General features: G+C 31.8%; 1 protein-coding gene and 1 long non-coding RNA gene across 3 annotated transcripts; both read left to right on the forward strand.

The window, feature by feature from the left end:
* Positions 1–319: 319 nt before the first annotated feature.
* LOC130494676 (uncharacterized) lies at positions 320–1,283 on the forward strand. The gene is made up of 2 exons (XR_008939953.1): positions 320–558; positions 666–1,283. It is a non-coding gene; the product is annotated as an uncharacterized LOC130494676 (long non-coding RNA).
* Positions 1,284–8,921: 7,638 nt separating this feature from the next.
* LOC108832791 (LEAF RUST 10 DISEASE-RESISTANCE LOCUS RECEPTOR-LIKE PROTEIN KINASE-like 2.8) lies at positions 8,922–20,416 on the forward strand. Of its 2 annotated transcripts, XM_056996736.1 has the most exons (3): positions 8,922–9,213; positions 9,307–10,436; positions 20,092–20,416. In XM_056996736.1, exons 1-2 carry the CDS (start codon positions 9,159–9,161, stop codon positions 10,431–10,433), a joined length of 1,182 nt encoding a protein of 393 aa, XP_056852716.1. In that variant the 5' UTR covers positions 8,922–9,158; the 3' UTR covers positions 10,434–10,436; positions 20,092–20,416. The 2 variants fall into 2 exon arrangements, with proteins under 2 accessions (XP_056852716.1, XP_056852714.1); XM_056996734.1 differs by lacking the exon at positions 20,092–20,416 and having other exon boundaries at positions 8,924–9,213; positions 9,307–10,638.
* Positions 20,417–21,440: the final 1,024 nt, after the last annotated feature.

Here is a 21,440-nt window from a genome sequence, read left to right on the forward strand (position 1 = left end):
AACCGTAAACCCTAAACCTAAAGCGTAAACTCTAAACCTAAACTCTAAACCTAAACCCTAAACTTTAATCTCAAACTGTGAACCACAAATCCAAACTCTATACCCTAAAAGTTTGGGTTTAGAGTCTAGATTTAGGTCTAGGGTATAGGTTTGAGTTTAGGGTTTAGGATTTAGGGTATATAATTTAAATCTAGGGTATAAGTTTGGGTTTATGGTTTAGGGTTAGGGTATATAATTTAAATCTAGGGTATAGGTTTGGATTTATGGTTTAGGGTTTGAGTTTAAAATTTGGGTTTAGGGTTTGTGTTTAGATTTAAGGTTTAAAATTTATGATCTAAAGTTTGGTTAAAAATTTTGTTATTATTTTTTAGCTATTTTAGTATTTTAAAAGTTTATTATTTATTTATTCATTCATTTATGTATCATTAATCTATATATGGTAACTTAATTAAAATAAGGAAATAGGTGAATTCTTAAGTTCACCCAGGGTGAACCTAAGTATTGTTCTTTCCTAATGGGTTCTATTTGATGCAGGTTTTTCTATCAAAGCGAAACTAGGTACTCACCTTTCTCCTTTTCTTTCAATAAATCTGATTTGATTACCATATATCGTACGGCAACATCTTAATTTTATTATCAAAACTTTTGGATTGTTTTCGTCTTAGGATTCGGAGTTGTTTTTTGGGGATCAGTGGTCAGCTTATTTATGCTAGGAATCTTCTACGTCATGTGCTGTACAAAGAAGACATCAGATGATCTAAGACAACACGGTCTGAAGGCCCTTATTCCACTGAAACAGTATAGCTACGCGCAAGTAAAGATAATTACAAAGTCATTCGCTGAAAGGGTTGGGATAGGCGATTTTGGAACGGTTTACAAAGGAACCCTTCCTGATGGTCGTAATGTTGCCGTGAAGATCCTGAAAGACTCAAAGGGAAATGGGGAAGACTTCATCAATGAAGTTGCAAGCATGAGCAAAACTTCTCATGTCAACATTGTAGACCTACTTGGATTCTGCGCTGAAGGTTCAAAGAGAGCAATTCTGATGCAGCGCATCCACACCGGTTTAGTCTCTCGGTTGTATTCTAAACCGAGTTCGTGTAATCAGTATCTTGTTAGGATTCTAACTTATCATTTTGTATTTAGTTGTTTTAAGTATAGGACTAGATAAGTCATCTATACGTCATTATAGGATGTCGTTAGTTTCAGTATATAAAGGAGTCATCTCCTATTGTAAAGATTACGTTAATATTGAATCATAAATCAGAACTTTGAAGTTCTTATCTCCCTTGTTTTCGGTTATTCAATTGAATCAACGAAATACGAGAAGCAAGTCGACGTTCGGGTATTCTTAGACTCAACGAACCTCAACTTGAAGCTGCGCCAGTTTGGTATCAGAGCCGAAGCTTTCCTGTCAGGAATTTTTTTTTTTTAGTCTTTTAAGTAAATTTCTTGAAGTTTAATCATGTCCCCAAGGCTTACAGTCAATCCGCAGGATGAACCTGTTAACGAATGGGACAAACTACGAAATATTCTTGTGGCAATGCAAGAGAACTCTCAGTTGGCCATTCACAACTCTTTGAGCGAAATAGCTAAGTCAGTGTATTTGCGCCATGATCGAGGTCGTAGGAAGGAGCCCTCAGATGATGGATCGACCGAAGCAGAGAAAAACCCCTTTGCAGAAGAAGTACATCATCGTAACAGAGTTCAATCCCAACACCATGATCGTGTGGAAAGAAGTAGAGAGATGGGATTCAGTGTGGAACTTCCTGTGTTTCACGGTGGTATCCGGTGCTTGGAGCATTCGATGTTATACAACTCGGAGAGGGAGTTGGCGGAGACTGCATATGATCGCAGGAGATATCCGACTGAGGATGGATCGACTGATGCGGAAGAGAACCCTTTCGTGGAGGAAGTACATCGCCGGGATCATCGAGCATGTTATCAGATCCATGATCAAAAGGATCTGAGTTGTGAGCTCGGTTTCGAAGTTGATCTTCCAGAATCTCATGGTAGAGACAAGGAAGTAAATCTTCACGGGTGGATGGGAAATGAGCAACCATATCTCTTTTCTCAAAAGGAAGAAGATTTCTACAACAACGTTGAGATGTATGGAGAACCTATTTTCGACATCTATGATGATGAACCTATTTACGATAATGCGAAGGGATGCTCGATAGAGTCCATCTTGACTGGAGGTATCTATGACCATAGAGATCAACTAGTGGATTTTGCTCAGCATATTCCAAAGAGTTATTCAGAAGAAAGAGACACAGTAATTTCTTTTCATCACAGAAGGGATCACGAGAAGGGTGGCAACCTGCCGGCTCGAGATCAAAGAGAAAATTCTTATCTCCGTTTGAGATATTATGATGAGACTTACAAAGATACGGTAATTGACGGCGTTAGTGAAAAATATGCATGCTATGGTGTCTATGCTAAAGACGACCAAGGGTTCAGTGACGTGAATCAAAACTTACGTGCTCTTTTGTTGCTAAGTCAGTGGACATTAGCAAAAGTTGATTTGCATCGAAGCTTTACAGCAAGTCAAATTAAAGGATTGGATATCCTCCCTTCAGAATCAAATTTGGCAGAGGGAGATCTTGGCAATGAAGACTCAAAAAGTTGTTTATCTTCTTACCAGTTTGTGTTTGGTTACACAAGTTTCTTTACGTCGAGTGTAGCAACACCAAACCATTCACGAAATCCTGTGACATGTTTCTTGAGGAAGTGGTTATCACATGAATTTGCATCTATTTTGTTGTTCACGCCACTCTCCTTTTGGAAATTTTGGGATTTTATATTCTCATCTTCGAAGGAACCTATTGCTGGTTTGATGCCAATTTCGGTGGGTGTTATAGTTCAGAAGCAAGAGAGCACAGAATATACCAACCTAGTGTTTGTTTTCTCTCAAGACAGTGCATTTATTCGATATGTACGGCACATGCTGGTCAGGGAATGGTTTCAGCCGCGACTGAGACCACAACTTTGTATTCGTTGGCGTGTTTTAAAGACGGTCATGGATTTCTCTGATGTCGTTATCCTTTTGGGAGCTTTAACGGTGGTACCTGATAGTCATTGTCATCCATGCCTTGAATTTTTCCATTGTGAAATTCTCTTGGTAGACCAAGTGACTTACATGATCAAAGTCAAATGGAATTATCTCATGGGTAGCGTTGCTCCGTATGATGGTGGTTCAAGGAAGCTTTTCAAAGTGAAGTTTGTGCAAGTCCAGGAAGTTGATTGTTTAGTCTTTTTGGTTCCACTCTTTGACTCTGCCGTTGACACTCTCTTGCCATTTGCATTAGTTGGTGTAATGGAGTCTGACTTTTCATGTGCACCATGGAGTCACGTCCTTGTATGCGTCGTCCTTTCATATTTATGGTCCTGCCGGTGGTGTTCTTTCCGACACGTGCATAGTACGCAATGTGTTTTTAAATGCGTGAGATCGTGTATTTTTATTCTCAGAATGGGTCTGAGTGCCACAGTGGATTTATTTGAGGACCGGTTCAGTATTCAAGTTCTAACCGAGTTACCAAATCTACACTACCACCATTCTCTTGTTTTTCTCCTTTGTGAACTTCCTTCTCTAAAGAGGCAGGAGAACAAGTTATGCGTTGTTTGGGGTTTGATCGTTAGCGGCATCGTCTCTTATGTTGGTCTTGCCATGGATCTGACAGAAATGGAGATTATGATAGTTCGAAGCTTTCTCTGTTCTGTCATTTGTTCACGGTGTGTGGCGCTTTACCCCAGCTCTTGCATGGTCTTCATATTTGTGGACATGGGGAAATATAAGTCTGTGTGGCCACTAGGAGTTCTCAAAGGTGGAAGTTCATTTTGGGGTATAAGAGCTGCGTGTAGTATACAATTGAGATTAAACTACATCTCTCTTGGAACCATGTGGTGGAGTGACGTTGCTTGCGCATTAAGTAAGCCATTTTATTCAGGCTCTCTGTTTTGCGTTTGTATACCCACCTCTGTTTTCTCGCTCGCAGCATGGACTAAGTTTCGGTTTGGCGTCTGGCCTGTGGAAGAAGGCATTTTTCCTGTTTGCCTGGACAAACAAGATCGATATTGTCTCTGTTTGCGTATGATAATGAGTTTCTTCGATATGAAATTCATGCTTGATGCCAAGACAGACAAGGCTCGTTTACACCACCTCCAGTTACTTCTTCTAGTCCGTTGCTACAGTTGCTTATGGTACAGAGAGAAACACAAGTTCAGCTTTGAGTGGAATTTGATATTGAGTATTATTTGTCAAAGTGGAGCTTGGATTATCCCAAAATCCTACATGAATTGTTTCTTTTTCTTGGCATGCATTGTAACGGGAACGGAGACTCATCTGTTTTTATGGTTATCATGGGCCTACAAAAGGATCATGGCAGGCCAAATGTGGGAAGATAGTGTGTTGTATTACATGGAGCAAGGTGTCTCAAAACCGGTCGAGAATCATTTCAGTAGTGTGAAGAACAAACTTTTGGTGTTACCTTTCATTGTAGTGCTTATTATTGGTGACGTGGGGGAGGCCAACATTTTACTACATTGCCGTAAACTTGTTATGTTTCACCGTCACACCTCTTCTCGTTTCTCACATCAGTTTCACTTGGGCACATATGGCCATGTGTTATTGTTTGGTGTGGTATCATTGGTGGACGTATCAAAAGTCCTCATTGACATGGATTCGACACTGGATGGAGTTTTGGCGAGGCAAATCAAAGCTGTCTGTAGCAAACATCTGGATTTCATTTCCATGTCTATTACATTCTTTAATTGGAGGGACATTGCTTGCGGAACAAGCAAACGGTGGTATGTCGATCCAGTTTCACGCAAGATGCCACAACATAACTGCAATAACGTCTTTTCTAAGTCATCTTGCATGTTGGGAGCTTCAGCGGAATACATTATGAATGCATCTTACATTAAGCTCCAAAAGATGAGGTCGCAAAGTTTCACACGACTTGAAGTGTTCGAGAGTCTCAGATGTACTGATTGCCGAGTGCAGCTCCGACAAACTTACACTTACAAAACCCAGTTTCTTCACTGGCAAGAGTTTGTACCCATTGTGTGAGGATGACAAGCCAGATTCGTGGGCGAATCTTTTCTCACCCGGAGGGACTGATGCAGCGCATCCACACCGGTTTAGTCTCTCGGTTGTATTCTAAACCGAGTTCGTGTAATCAGTATCTTGTTAGGATTCTAACTTATCATTTTGTATTTAGTTGTTTTAAGTATAGGACTAGATAAGTCATCTATACGTCATTATAGGATGTCGTTAGTTTCAGTATATAAAGGAGTCATCTCCTATTGTAAAGATTACGTTAATATTGAATCATAAATCAGAACTTTGAAGTTCTTATCTCCCTTGTTTTCGGTTATTCAATTGAATCAACGAAATACGAGAAGCAAGTCGACGTTCGGGTATTCTTAGACTCAACGAACCTCAACTTGAAACTTGACGCTGCGCCAAATTCTTTATGAATTTCTTGAAAATGGATCGCTTGATAGGTTTATCTCGAAAAATGCTTCAACGAGTTTGGATTGAATGACACTATACAATATCTCTCTAGGAGTTGCTCGAGGTCTAGAGTACTTGCACCATGGCTGCAAAGCAAGGATTGTACATTTTGACATCAAACCACATAATATACTGTGCCCAAAAGTTTCAGACTTTGGCCTTGCTAAGCTTTGCAAGAAGAAGGAAAGTATCTTGTCACTACTGGGCACAAGAGGAACGATAGGGTACATTGCACCTGAGGTGTTTTCAAGAATGTATGGTAAAGTCTCCCACAAGTCAGATGTGTACAGCTACGGTATGCTAGTCCTTGAGATGATTGGAGCAAGGAACAAAGAACGAGCTGATCAAAACTCTGCATCAAACGCAAGTTCAATGTACTTTCCAGATTGGATATATAAGGAATTAAGGATCTTGAGAAAGGAGAGAATGAACGGCTTAAGGAGAATGGAATCATCAGCGAAGAGGAGGAGATAGCAAAGAAGATGACACTGGTGGGTTTGTGGTGTATTCAGTCTTCTCCATCAGATCGTCCACCGATGAACAGAGTGGTAGAGATGATGGAAGGAAACTTGGACGTTCTTGAAGTCCCACCTAGGCCTGTTTTGCAAATTCCCCCAGCTCCTCTTCATAATTCTTCTACGCTTTCTGAGGATATTTCTGTTTCAACAGAAGTATAATCATCCATGAATACCGCATAAAGATATAATATATATATAAACGTACTAAAATAGTAGTATGTTTCAAAGCTCTCGTTTAAGGTATCTTAGGCTTGTTACTTTTTACCCCTCCAGAGAAATAACTACATTGTTTATATAAACCCAGCATACTTACAAATATATCAGCCATCCCATTATATGGCAGCTTCCTCTGTTTGTTTGCTGCCTAAGGAAATATGGATAGATTTCTTTTTCTTAGTTGCATGATCGTCTTCCATTAGAACAATCAACCGCAGTTTGCTAAAATGCCAGCAAGAGAGTTGATCAGTATCTCTTCTCTGTAAAGTGCATTCTAACCTGTTATTTAGAATATGTCTCGTAATGGAAAGGTAACCAAGAAAAACTAAAGCAGCGAAAGAAAACTGGGGACATACAGACTCCACTGCTGGCTGCAGCAGCTGAATCCCCAAGAAAATATTTAAGCTTCCAAGTCCTTATAAGAAAAGCCAATACTTCTGATGAATGATCTTGGGGAAGGACTAACCGTTTAGGGTTCTTCCATACATTTCCTCTAACTTATCTAATAGAACAACCTCATTAAGACTATTAGTGATTAAATCATATATTTAAGCCTCTTTTATATGGTGTTGAGAATCAATTTTTGCAATCTTTGGAGACAGTAGGAATAGAGAAGAGAGTATGTTGCAAATTATTAACAAACGCATTTAGAGGCTTTAGGGAAAGGAAGCATGAACACATACAGCCCCTGATTTTAGTCGATGACATTCATGTGTGTATTTGTATGAGTCACTTGGCTAAACCTTTTTTTTAATACAACACATAAAACTCTCCTTTTACCACCATCTTCCTTGTGCTTCAAGTAAACGTGAATTATGTGAGACTGTTTAAATGTGGTAACACCACCGCCGGTTTCCCATTTTGGGGAGGGACACGTAACAGAAATTGCAGTTTGGCCTAAAAATTTTTTATTATTTGCAAGAAAATCTTTGACGTGTGTTTTGACGAACAAAACTTAGGTTATCCTTCATTTATTTGGATAAAACTTTTAAATTCACCTCATCTTCTAGGACCAACTAAAATGCTATGTAGATAACTAAATAAAAACGTAAAAAAAAAAAAAACTAAATAAAAATAATAAAAATAGTTTAAAAGAAAATGACTTCAATTTTAACGGTGCTGATATCGCCAATTAAATCATAATCGCTAAACTTTAATATTAAATCCTAAATCCTAAACCGTAAATCTTTTATCCAAACTCTAGACCCTAAATTTAAATCTTATACTCTAAACTCAAATTTTAAACCATAAACCAAAATCATATACCTAAATCATAAACTCAAACCGTAAATCATAAACCAAGATTGTATGTCATAAACTCAAATACTAGACTCTAAATCCAAATTGTAAACTTTAAATCTAAACTCTAGACTTAGACACTATAGGGTTTAGGTATAATGTTTACGATTTGGGTTTAAATTTTATGATTTTGGATATAAGGTATATGGTTTGGGTTTAGGGTTTAAGATTTAAATTTTACGGTACAAAATTTGGATTTTAGGATTGACGGTTTGGGTTTAGGATTTAAGATTTCGGTTAAAGGTATATGGTCTAAGATCTATGTTTAGGGTATAGGGTTTGAGTTTGGATCTATGATTTAAGATTTATGATTTAGGGTTTAATATTTAAGATCTAAGATTTAAGATTTATCTGTTAAAATTAGTATCATTTTTTATGAATTTAAAGGTTTGTTTTGACCTTTATACCAAAAAAAGTTTGTTTCGACCTATGTTAAGTTGTTAACTATTTAAAAGCTCAAACACCAAGTCAATCATTCACTTTACAAAATCTCTACACATCAAAGTGTTGAAGGCATAAATATTGACAGAAGCAACAATTTTAACAACCAAACACAAAATCAAAAAGAGGAGATAAAAAAGATGCTAAACACTCGGAGAATCAAATCAAAATCTCAACGAAACCAGACGAAGACAGTGTCACACAGGCCCTACTCCACACCCTATCGAAGAGTCTGGTACAACATCCTTAGGCCCGAAAGGAGACAATAACCCTACGAAGGTTATGAGGGCCCATCCCAAGCTAGCATGCTGACATATTCAAAACCAAAACCAAAACAAAAACAGAGGTCACGCATTAAAGACCATTATAAAGGCGTCTGGTACTCGTTGGATATCAAATCACCGTCCCGATCCACCTCGTCAACACCTATAAAGGGGAGACCAGAGAAGGGCAAGGAAATCCGGATTCTAGATAACAAACCTATAGTTTAGGTACTCTTGTATTAATGCCCTCTAGCTCTCCACAGTTGTATCTCCTTGCATTATCAATAAACATACACTCTTCATACTTGATCTCTAGTCTACACATTTTCTTGAAATTACTTCTTATACTCAGAAACCGAAATTATGTATCCTATTTCTAAGTGGGTTTTGAGATCCATCATCTGAGTTCTGGCTTAAGTACGTAGGACCAAAGAAGATATGGTTTTGAGATTATTGAAATGAGAAGGTTTCCAGTCTCCTAATTGAAAAGTCTTTGGTCTTAAGTAAACAATTTAAGGAGATAAGAAATAATGTGGTATAGTTTTGTGGACAAGTCCTTGTTACTCGTATTGTTTAATTTCATGATTTGCCTAAAATTGAGTTTTAGAATGACCGCTACTACTCTTTTGTTCTTCTCCTTCTTCAGCAACGTATTAGTCATATGACTTGTGTCCAACGGAAAAAAAATGATGAACATATCAAATCACAAGTCTTTCTCTGTCTCAATTTTGTATTTTGGGTTTTCAAAAAGAAATTTACATAGACGACTCCTCCAGAGTCGACGAAAGTCATGCGAATAGAAAAGCACTTCCGTTTCTTATTTGATCTTTATGCTTCTTTCTTTTTAAACCACACCCTCCGCTCCTCCTTACTAGCAACCAAAGACAGAATACACACTTTTCAACCATGAATTTGCTTAATGGTTCTGTATGGCAATCTGTGCTCGTCTATATTATCATACGTTAGTTTTCTGCCCAGATAGATATTAGTAACTGTTTTTGATCTTCCTTACTATTACAAAATTTCTAACCAAACGCTTTCTCTGTTTTTCTAGCTTTGCTTTCACTACTAGGTATTATTGCGTTGGTGGTATTATTATGCCCCTGTTTCCGAGTCCAAATTTTTCGCAAGAGAAAAACATCAGATGAGAGGAGACAAGAGAAGTTAAAGGCTCTTATTCCACTCAAACACTACACTTATGCGCAAGTGAAGAAAATTACAAAGTCATTTGCAGAAGTGGTTGGGAAAGGAGGATTTGGAGTTGTTTATAGAGGAACTCTTTCTGATGGCCGTATGGTTGCGGTGAAAGTCTTGAAAGATTCAAAGGAAAATAATGGTGAAGATTTCATCAATGAAGTTGCCAGCATGAGCCAAACATCTCATGTCAACATTGTTTCCTTACTTGGATTCTGCTCCGAAGGTTCAAAAAGAGCAATCATATATGAGTTTTTAGGGAATGGCTCGCTTGATAAGTTCATCTCAAACAACATTTCACTCAATTTAGACTTCACGGCACTGCATGAAATTGCACTAGGAGTTGCTCGTGGTATAGAGTATTTGCACTTTGGCTGCAAAACAAGGATCGTGCATTTCGACATTAAACCTCAGAACGTTCTGTTGGATGAAAATTTTCTCCCCAAAGTTTCTGATTTTGGACTTGCTAAACTCTGCGAGAAGAAAGAGAGCGTAATGTCGCTGCTAGACATGAGAGGTACAATAGGGTACATTGCACCAGAGATGTTCTCCCCAGTGTATGGGAGTGTGTCTCATAAGTCAGATGTGTATAGCTATGGGATGTTACTACTGGAAATGATAGGCGCAAGGAAGAAAGAAATAGTTGATCAATCGAATGCAAGCTCAATGTATTTTCCAGAGTGGATATACCAGGATCTCGAGCAGGGGGGAGACAATGGAAGTACTACCGAGAATGGAATCAGAAGCGAAGAAGAGGAGATAGCAAAGAAGATGAAAATTGTGGGGTTGTGGTGTATCCAGTCTTCTCCATCAAACCGTCCGCCGATGAATGTAGTTGTAGAGATGATGGAAGGAAGCCTTGAAGCTCTTGAAGTGCCTCCAATGCCTGTCTTGCAACAGATTCCAGCATCGCGGCTTTCTCAATCTTTGTGGGATTCAGGTGAGAGTTCAAGCGCTTCTGAAGTATTGGTATGCTCTGCAAAATGAAAGGTAGAATCTACTTTCCGTGAAAGTCACTTATATAATAGAAAGTTATCTATCTTATTAAAACAGAAACATTATGTTGGACCTAACATTTATTTTGTAAGTTTTTAAATTAAATACACTTTTATACTTTATAGTTAAACATACATTAAATCACTAATGTTTCTTTCTTTATACTACTATCCATGTTTCCAAACAATATACTTAATTCTTTATACTACTATCAATGTTTCCAAACAATATATTTTTATACTACTATCAATGTTTCCAAACAATACAATAAGTAATCTTAGTTATTTTATATCTATCATTTTCTCTTTAAAATTTTGTAGAAACGTCATAATTTCATAAATTGTCAAATAATAAACTTTAAAATTTGGATTATAAGATTACAAATTATGAAATTATTACAATTTAAATCCAATTAGATTGCATATCGGTAATCCATCAGTTCAATCGGTTAGTCTCGGGTTTAAGTGATTTTTTAATATGAATATTTAAAAACATAAATTGAATTGTCAGATCTCCGGATTAACCGGTATTGTCACAATCGGATTGAATTTAAAAACACTGATTTAAATGCAAAAATATTTTAAATACACACTCTTTAAAAATTACTAAAAATATTTGTTAAGTTATTAGTGAAATTCAGGCCCGGCTTTGACCCCATTCCCATGAAACAAATGAATGGGGCCTAGGATTTTTAAAAGTTTCTTAGGATCTATTCATTTGATTTATTGTTAGTAACTAAGTAAAATCAGTTTTTGAAGAAATGGAACGTTAGAACTTAGAAGTTGCAGAACCAGTTTAAAAATAAAATCAAATAAATCTTAATATTGTATTTTTACGTATTAAAAATAATGGGGCCTCGACTTTCGATTACGTATTGGACCACGAATATCTCAGGACCGGCACTGGTGAAATTTTTCATCGTAAAATATCATGCGCTTCAAAAGCGCGGATCAAAATCTAGTTTATGTTATTTGCATAACAAATAGAGAACATGTAGTTTAGTATACAAGAACACAATTCAAAAGTAGTATTCTTCAATAATTACCATTACATGCCATTGATATAAAATACGGTCGCTTTGATACTTTTGTGCCCATTAATTCGTTTGACCATAAATCCGCTAAACTCTGAATTCGCTAGACCATATAATTAGTTAAATTTGACCAGCCTAAACCAGCGTAGACTTTATATCTCATAACAAAACCTACTAAACCTAAGATAATAATAATACCTAGGTAAGTGTATAACATTTAGATCCCCACATATGTTTCCATGCAAATATTTCCTCGGTTACGCTGGTATGCAATTTTCTTTTTGTGCAACTAAAATCAATTTATTTGATAGATACAAAATTCAGTTGAATGTAAAACTTAACCACAAAATCCTAATCCATTGTATATCAATATATTACTCAACATAAACTATAAATTATTGTGGTTAGAAATGTTATATTAACAACTATGTAATCAGCTAAATTTTAAAATATAGATTATTACATATACAAATAAATATCTTTTTACAAATTTTAGATCACATTTCTAGCTATTTTAGCTAATTAAATTTTTCAAAAACTAGCTATTTGTATTATTACTTTTTTTTGAACGTCTGGATCGATTATTATCAATTAATTATGCTATTACAATGATGAGATTATTACAAAGACGATTACACAGCCGACAATTCTACCATCTTGTGAGAATACACGCCTGACTGCACATCTCCGAGCCGTCCTATGAGATCCATGTTCGATGGTACGTCCTGCACCAAGCTGAAGATCTCCTGTAATCCGTTTCTCCAAAGCTGCATAATTTGTTATTTTCTGGGGTTTGAACCCCAGACCTCCGGGTGTAGAAACATTACATGAACCCTTAGTCAAACCATTGGACCAAGGGGCTTCCACATTTGTATTATTACTTATACAAATATATATTTTTTTCAGTTAGTGGGCCAAATTTTATACACGACTCCATTATACGAGAATATGTATAAATCCAGTATACAAAAATATCGTCATCTTCTCTAAATGGTATCTCATGAATTAATATACTATAGATATGTTATTTAAATCCATTAAGTTTATTAAAATTAATATATTTTCGAAACTTATTTGAAAATTAGAATATATCATACATTATATTATACTATATCATTTTTCATTTCAAATTTCCAAATAGTTACAAAATCAACTTTAATAGAAACAATTTAGCAAATCATAATCATCTGTTAAAAACAAAATATTAAATTTTACAATAAATTAATTTTTACAAAAATATTTTATAATAATTTTTTTTATAAAATATAAGTCTGAAAACTATTAAACTTTACAACTCTATACTATTAAATTAGTCAAAATCTGCAAAGTAAATCTTAAGTCTTACATGTTCAATAAATTTAGTTTTCTAAATGCACACAAACAATAAAATGAGAGAATTGAATATTAAGGTCTTCAAATCAGGTATGGATCGGTTCTTTTCTAGTCTAAATTTTTCGAATTCTAAACATTTGGACATAATTAAGTACTTTGGGTACACGATCGCATTTCGGGTTGGACCCGGCCTCGAACACAGATCCGCGGGTCCAAAAAATTATAATATTGTAGACCCATACCCAAATCGTACCTATATTTTTAGGTCGATTTTGGTGTGGTTTTCCGGGTCGGTTAAATTGTCCAAGAGTAAGAGAGAGTTACATAAGAATGTACATAAAATCTTAAATAAACTAATTCTTAGATTTATATTTTTTTTTTAATTCTTTTTTCGATGTAATATGATTTTATAACATATTAATATACAAAAATTCTAAAATATCAATTAAGAAACTTTGATTACAATCCAAAAACAAACCCGCGCTTCCAAGTGCAGATCAAAACCTAGTTCTGTAATTAATACAAAATTGAGGTTACATCTTTTTAAAAGATCCTCAAATAATATAAAGGAGATATCCCAAACTCAATTCTTAAATACTAAACATTATCTCGGTCTCATCCAATCTTTATACAGACTATATTTCTAAACAAAATACTTATCTTTTTTAGTAACCATCAAATGGAGTGGAATTTGCTAAAATAGTATAGTAACATAATATATTATATCGCGTAATAAAATATAAAAATACATATTGTTTTACATTTTATTCTATATGCATAAAATAAAACAAAATAGTACACTAAACCCTAAATCTGAATCAATAAACCCTAAATCTTAATCAGTAATCCTAAACCCAAAGATCAAAATATATTTCTAAACAAAATAAAACACTAAACCCTAACTCATAATCAGTAAAGCCTAAACCTAAATACAAATCACTAACTCAAATATCAACTCTAAATCCAAATAGAATAAAACTGAATAAATAACATAGTGCAACTGGTAAACTATGAAATGTCTATGATTGCATGAAAGAAATTAATGTTGATTTCAACTATATCTCCTTACCTTATAATACTAACCCCTAAATTTTTATCACTAAACCCTAATCCAAATGCAAACCCTAAACCAAATATCAAAATATATTTCACATATAAAATAAGTGTTATATTCCATATCACCGAAATAGTATAGGAGTTAAACTACACCCACAATATCTAAATACTAAACTATCTCAACCCCGTATATATTCACTAAACCTTATCCCAATCCACCCAACCTCTAAATTATAAACTCTAAACTTTGATCAGTAAACCCTAAATGTAAATATAAACCTTAAACCCAAATATAAACCCAAAATCCACATAGAATAGAACATAATAAATAACATAGTACATATTGGTGAAATTATGAAATACTAAACCCTAAATTTTAATCACTAAACCCTAATCCAAATGTAAAACCTAAACCCAAATATCAAAATATGCTTCATATAGAACAAGTGTTTTATTCCATATCGCCGAAATAGTATCGCATTGGAGAGAAGAATCTCATACTTGATACCGTAGATGGAAGGGAAAAACACACAAAATCGTAGAAATTACGGCAGAAAACGAATACGATGGTGGCGGTGAGATAATTGATCGTGATGATGGAGCCGATTATATAGATGGAGGTGATCATCACTACACAAGTTTTTTCGCTCTACGAAGCTGTATTATTCACTACAACAATCAAGATAGACAATTTCATCAATAATCCCATAGATTTGAGAAGAAACAAATTCATCTTCCCCAAAATTAAATTAGTTGCAGAGGATGAGTGGATGTCAAAGAGACACGAGTTTTTTTTTAAGAAATAATTAATAATGTAATTGTTATTATTTTGTTGGTTGAACCGGTTGTTTAGGAAGGTAAGAATGCATTATTACATAAAATACATAAGGCATATTGATATCCCTTATATATAAAGGAGAAGCATTTTGAAAATAATTACCTCAGTTTTGTAGTATTTAAAAAAGCTCCATTGTCCACGTGTCACTCAATTAGGATGTTAATTTATCCTATGTGTCAAGCTTAGATTGGAATTGAAAAAGTGAATGATCCAATTTAAATTATTTATTTTCTTTCTTTAAATAAAACCTACGAAATTACCATAAATGACTAATGTATATATGACAATTAATGATTTAATAATAAACATTTGCTAAAAAAAATTATCTACTCCATCAGTTTTTGTTTTAATTTTATATTATAATAAACTAAACAATCAAATTAGCTACAAAATTAAAATTTAGATTTTTCGAATATGTTATATTTTGAACTAAAAACGACAATAAATGACTAAAAATGTTAAAATCTAATCTATTAAAACTGAAGTACAAATAATACTTAACCCCAAGTTTTGCATAAAATTACACGCTGATTGCCATTGGTATTAATTCTACGCATTCACTAATTTTTAGAAAAAATACTTTTAAGCCATAATACTATGACTATCGACAAGCCCACTAACATTTAATTAACCCAATCATTCGATCCAGTATGTATTAATTGTAAATAAATGGAATTTGAAATGTCTTTTTTTTTCAAATAGAAACAATGTTTAAGATTTTAACGATTTAATGGACATAGAATTTAAACAAGATATCAACTGCATCGATTCAATGTATCTATCGATAAGGCATATGGTATATTCATACTATTAAGACATCAACTAATATTCCTAAAATAGTAACTATCTTACTATTTAAAATAATTAACAAGACCCTAAATTAAAGCTATCACACTAATAACAATATATATATATATATTATATATATATATAATATATTTATATATATACAAAATCTTTAATATATTTCTAAATTTAAAATGCTTACCATTACGTGATAAAAAAATCAAACTGTGAATATATTTAATAAATAGTTCTAACATCACTAATATTTCTATTCGACACTTCCAAATCACGCATTCAAATAATTAGTTTAGATTTTCTAACGTCAATATCTCACCTAAATAATTATATATATTCTTGATACTGTGGCCTCTATTGGTACAAAAAGAAGTAGCAGTATGTTGTAGAAGCAGAAGCAGTAGCAATCATGCCGTAGAAGTAGTATGTTTAGAAACTGTATGTTTTCATTAAACAAATTGATAAATGATTAGCAAAGTAGTAGCAGTATACAATTTTAAAAATTATCATAAAAGTTGGTATATAATATATTTATTTTTAAAATAATATCTATATTATTAAAACTGAAAGTACACATTAAAGTTGTTTGAAAACTTGAATAGTAATGTTAATGAAATTTATTTGGAAATATGAATAGCAGTTTAAAAATAGAAGTTTGTTTGAAAACATGAATAGAAATATAAAAAAAAATTATTGTTGGAAACATTGATAGCAGTATATTAAGGAAAAAAAAGTATGGGTTTATCTTAATAATAAAAATTGGAAGTCCATTATATTAGAAACTATTTATTTGGGCCAACTTAAAAATATACGAAAATTGGCTAATTAGTTACCTACAAACATTTTTCTAGAGAATCATCATAAACAAAATTTAAACTTTATATAAATATTCAAATCAAAATAATAATTTAAAGTTGATTTATATCAAAATTGATTTAAATATACATATATTCAAAAAACATTTTTACAAAAATATTTCCAATAAACAATATTAAAATAATAATTTCAATATATATAAAAAATACAATAAAAACCTCAATTTCATATACCAACTTAAATTATGGGTTTTATATCTCACATTAATTTTTAAAATATTATATATTATTATTTATATGATGGTACATATAAAATACTATTAATTATGTGATTAATTATATGATGATACATATAATATACGATTAATTATACGATGACACATATATGATATATAATATTGACTAAGGGTGGACTTTCGGGTACATTCGGGTTCGGTTTAGATCTGTTTGAGTTTCGGATTTCCATGGTCAAAGATTTTAGCCCCATTCAAATATTTCTAAATTTTCGTTCGAAATTCTATTCAGATCTTTGCGGATTCGGGTCAGGTTCGGATAACATATCTAAATTATTTTTAAATAATTTAAATTCATTATATACATTAAATTTCTCAAAGACTATAAAAAATAATATATTACCATATAATTCGAATAAATATGTTAGAATACCTAAATTTAACATATAAATTGATTTGGTTTAAATATTAGGACTGAGAATCAATAATTATTTTAAGTATTTTGGTGTTTTGAGTATATTATAACTATTTAGATATTTATTTTGACTATTTGTATATATTTTCAAGTACTTAAACCAGCTTAAACGTATCATATGTATTCTGGATGTTTTTTATATACATTAAATCTAAAAATAATTAATATGTTTCTTTTTTGGATACATTTAAAAATCCGAAATACTTTGGTTTGGATCAGATTTGGTTTCTGTTCTTTATATATCATTGAATAATTTGAATATTTAATCAATTTTAGTTCGGATTTGGTATTACTCTTTCGGATTGGGATCGATTCGATTCTTTAGATTTGTATTTTTTTTCCAGCCCAAGTATTGACATGAAAGTCAAATAGTAACATATTTTTGAAAAATATATCCGTGCGGAAACCTAAAAATAACCAAATAACCAAAAGTAACCATATTATCCTATTTGATTCGGGTTAGATTATAATGTATTGAAACCTAAAAATATTCAATACTTATACAATTAATTATATTATGACAAATAAAATATAATACTAATTATGAAAAACAAAATATCAATTTATAAAAAAAACAAAACTTAAAACCCGGCGTGCGGGTCAGTCTCTAGTTATTGTGTTAAAATTAATGATCAAAGGTTTAACACTTTTATTATAAAAAAGATACACATGATTTCAAAATCATATGAGTAAAAAATATCATTAATAATAAAAAAATATATAGATTAAAATATATATATACCATATAAGATTAGATAAATATTTTAATATTAAACTTTGAATGAATTTTCAAGAAAATTTATAAATTATAAACTTATTATATAAGCGCTGATCATGGAACCATATGATTATGAAAGTCTCATTTAATAAATAACTATATAAAATATACTATTCTTAGAAAAATATGTTGGTCCATCTTAACTTATATTACACTTTTTTATTAAACTAACTATCGACTTGATATATAATGTAAAAAACAATCTCGCACTTTCTTTAAATAAAAGTTACGAAGTTACCTAATATGATTAACGTATGTATATATGAAAATTAATTATTCTGAATAATAAATATTTGATAAAAAAATTGTATCTTAGTTATTTATTTATTTATTTTATATTATTTAAAGATATTAAAAACAATCACATTAACTATATAATAAAAATATTTAGATTTATCTTATATGTTATATTTTGAAATTTTTGAAGACGTCTATAAATTATTAGAAATTTGAACATCCCACTTTGAAAATTTTGTGATCAATAGCTTAATTTGTTTTGTTATAATAAGATACAAATGATCATAAAATTGTATTAATATGAATTTTTATTTAATAAATATTCAAATTAAATAATATATATATAAATACTAACAATTTAAAGCAACAAGATTGGATGCATCAATTTAGTCGTCCAATTCAAACCTTTCAAAACTATGTGAAAGAATAAAGTAAAAATAATTCGATTTGGAAATAATAAAGTGTTGATTCTAAAATCATTAAATGGTTCTCAATTATGTGAAAGTTAAATATTAAAAAAATTGTAGAACTTTTTTTTGGAATAAAATGACTTATTGACCACATTACAATTTTTTATAAGATATAAACAGGGTGGTGAAAAAATTTAAACCTAAATCGATTAGGCTCATCAAAATTCAAAATAGATTTCGGTCTACAATTACAATTACAAATGTTCAGCCCAACATATCCCCTATATATTAAATCACTTGAAATACTTGAACTATAATTAAGTAACAATTTACTACAATTGAGACTTCTTATTTTTTTAGTCTTTATTTTTTGATATTTTTGCTTTATCTTAACAGTAACTAAATTGAAGTAAAAAATTTAAATATGATGGATAACAATTAGTTGAAATTCTTTACAACTATTTTTTTATCTTTAAACAAACATAGTTGTGTTCAATCGAAGACATATTAATTTGATGAACACTAAATATGAAGAATAATAAAACTTTTCTTTCATGCTTCTGTTTTGTTTTTATTTTTATTTTTTAAATTTAGAGCTTTGATATTAATTTAGATTTGATTATTTTATTAGATGATATAAGCATTTTTTGTTTTTATTCTTTTATTTAAATATATAATATTTTTTAATAAATGATTTTTTGACAACATGACTCTAAAATTCGTATAATATATAATATGATCTCAAACTAAATAATTTTGTTTTTGGTATAAAACCGAATAAAATGCAACCCGGCGGTATATAAACCAAATCGAATCAAAGTAAATATGGATTTAGAATATTAGTTATATTTTACAAACCAAATACCGAAAAAATGAACCGAACCGAAACCAACCTGATATTCAGATTGAAAACACCTAATCCAAATAAAACCAAACTATTATTTTATTCTCCAAAACATAATAAAAATAACAAATTCATCTCGCGAAAGGCGCGGATCATATCCTAGTATTAGGTTAATTGGTTAGTGAGTGAATTATACTTTTTTCTTAGTTATACAGACCAATTGCCATTTTTCTATCAGTTAAAGTGCAATGACAAAACGACGTCGTTACCTTGAAACATTGATCAAACCGATTTAGCTACAATGGTTATCTGTGGAAAGTGAGCGCCAAGAAAGTTATTAATTCTTCTTAAATGGTGTACATTTAGAGAAGCTTCACGTTTTCCTTATTTTTCCTCTAAATCAGATCACCAATTAAAGCCGAATATACACCATAATTACTGACATAATTAGGATATATATCATGATTCTCTGTATTAATTGTGAATCTCATGACTGATGTATATATACTTAGCCTTTGTTAACGGAATAGCACAACACATTTTCCTCATTTTATCAGAAGTGGAGATGACAATTTCTTATGTATTATTCGTCACCTTCTTTATCATGTCTGCGTTAGGTATACATCTTCTATTTTTCTTTTCTTTTTTTGTGGTATAATATACCTTCTACAATTTTACAAGTTCTCACTATGATTCAGTTAACTTGTTTTTTTTAAATCTTATACGCTTTTTGGTCTTTTTATGCTTTGTCTATTTTTATAAAAATATTTATGCTTTGTCTGTATTTGTTATTACAGTTACGATTGAGGCACAAGGGAATTTGTGCAGAGATGGTCTAGGCACTTGTGAAAACTGCGACCTGAAATGTAAAACTAAGCACGGTCCATCAAGCGAAAGCAACTGCGACCATAGTGTTGGAGTGGCATTATGCACGTGCTTTTACCAATGTCATCCTCCTACACCTCCGCCGCCGCCAACACAGAAAACTTGCAACAGTGGAACTACTCTATGCACTGAACAGTGTTCGGACAATTGCTGTGACACGAACTGCGCAAAGTCGCATGTCGGTGGACATGGAATTTGTAATTCCATTGGTAATACCCGTCTTTGTTTGTGTGAGTACCCTTGCTAGAACCGATTAATTAAGAATCGATATGCATTATATGTTTCCTTAATTAATTTTATTGTTTCCTTCCGAAATTTAAGAAATTAATAAAATATGCATTATTTTTTTGAAAAGGCTTTAATATTTTTATGCCAAATGAATGAGGAGGACAAAATGAAATTCATTTTAGAACCAAAAATGTAACTCTATTTATAAAGATAGATAGAACGTAAATATTCTTCACAAAATTTGAGAACAAAAAAACAAAAAACAAATATTCTTCATTATTTTTGTTATTTTGTTATTTTATGCTTTTATTATTTAGTTTTCATTCTTTTTGTTTTAAGGGCAATTCTCTCAAATAATACTTTTTAAGTTTTTGTCACAAAATAGTACTAAAAAATAAAATGATCAAAATAACACTTTTTGTTTTGAAAATTTTAATATTTATTTTTTATTTTTAATTCGAACACATTCCTAAAACCTCAATTTAACTCTAAACCCCTAAATCTTAGATTAATTAACCCAAGAATTATAAATGCATATTTATCATTCAATAAAATTTCTTTAGGTCATTTTCCTAATTGTGAAGTTATTTTTGTTACAAAAACTTGGTTTGGTGATATCCCGATTTTTTTCTCTTGTTTTAAAGGTCATTACTTAAAAGTTAAAACCAAATAATATTGTCATAGATATGCATTGTCCAGTGGGATTAAAAGATTTGGTCATTTAACAAAACGATAATGAATTAACTTTGTTGCGACAATTTCCTCGGACATACCAAGTTTTTTTTTTGACGACCAATTAGTTGTTTTGTTTGGATGGTGTGTTACATCTTCCATTAAATATTGAAAATGTGAAAGTAATTAATACGTTAAATGTACAATAACACTTTTATTTAATCTACTTTAGAGAATTATTTTTCCTTACAAAACAACAACTTATTTTTATATATTTTGATTTTTTACTAAATAAAACTATATAATACTAGATCGTTTTTCGCGCTACGCACAAATAACTTATATTTAAATTTTACTAATT

The sequence above is a fragment of the Raphanus sativus genome, chromosome 2 (genome assembly GCF_000801105.2).
Source record: "Raphanus sativus cultivar WK10039 chromosome 2, ASM80110v3, whole genome shotgun sequence".
Taxonomy (NCBI): Eukaryota; Viridiplantae; Streptophyta; class Magnoliopsida; order Brassicales; family Brassicaceae; genus Raphanus; species Raphanus sativus.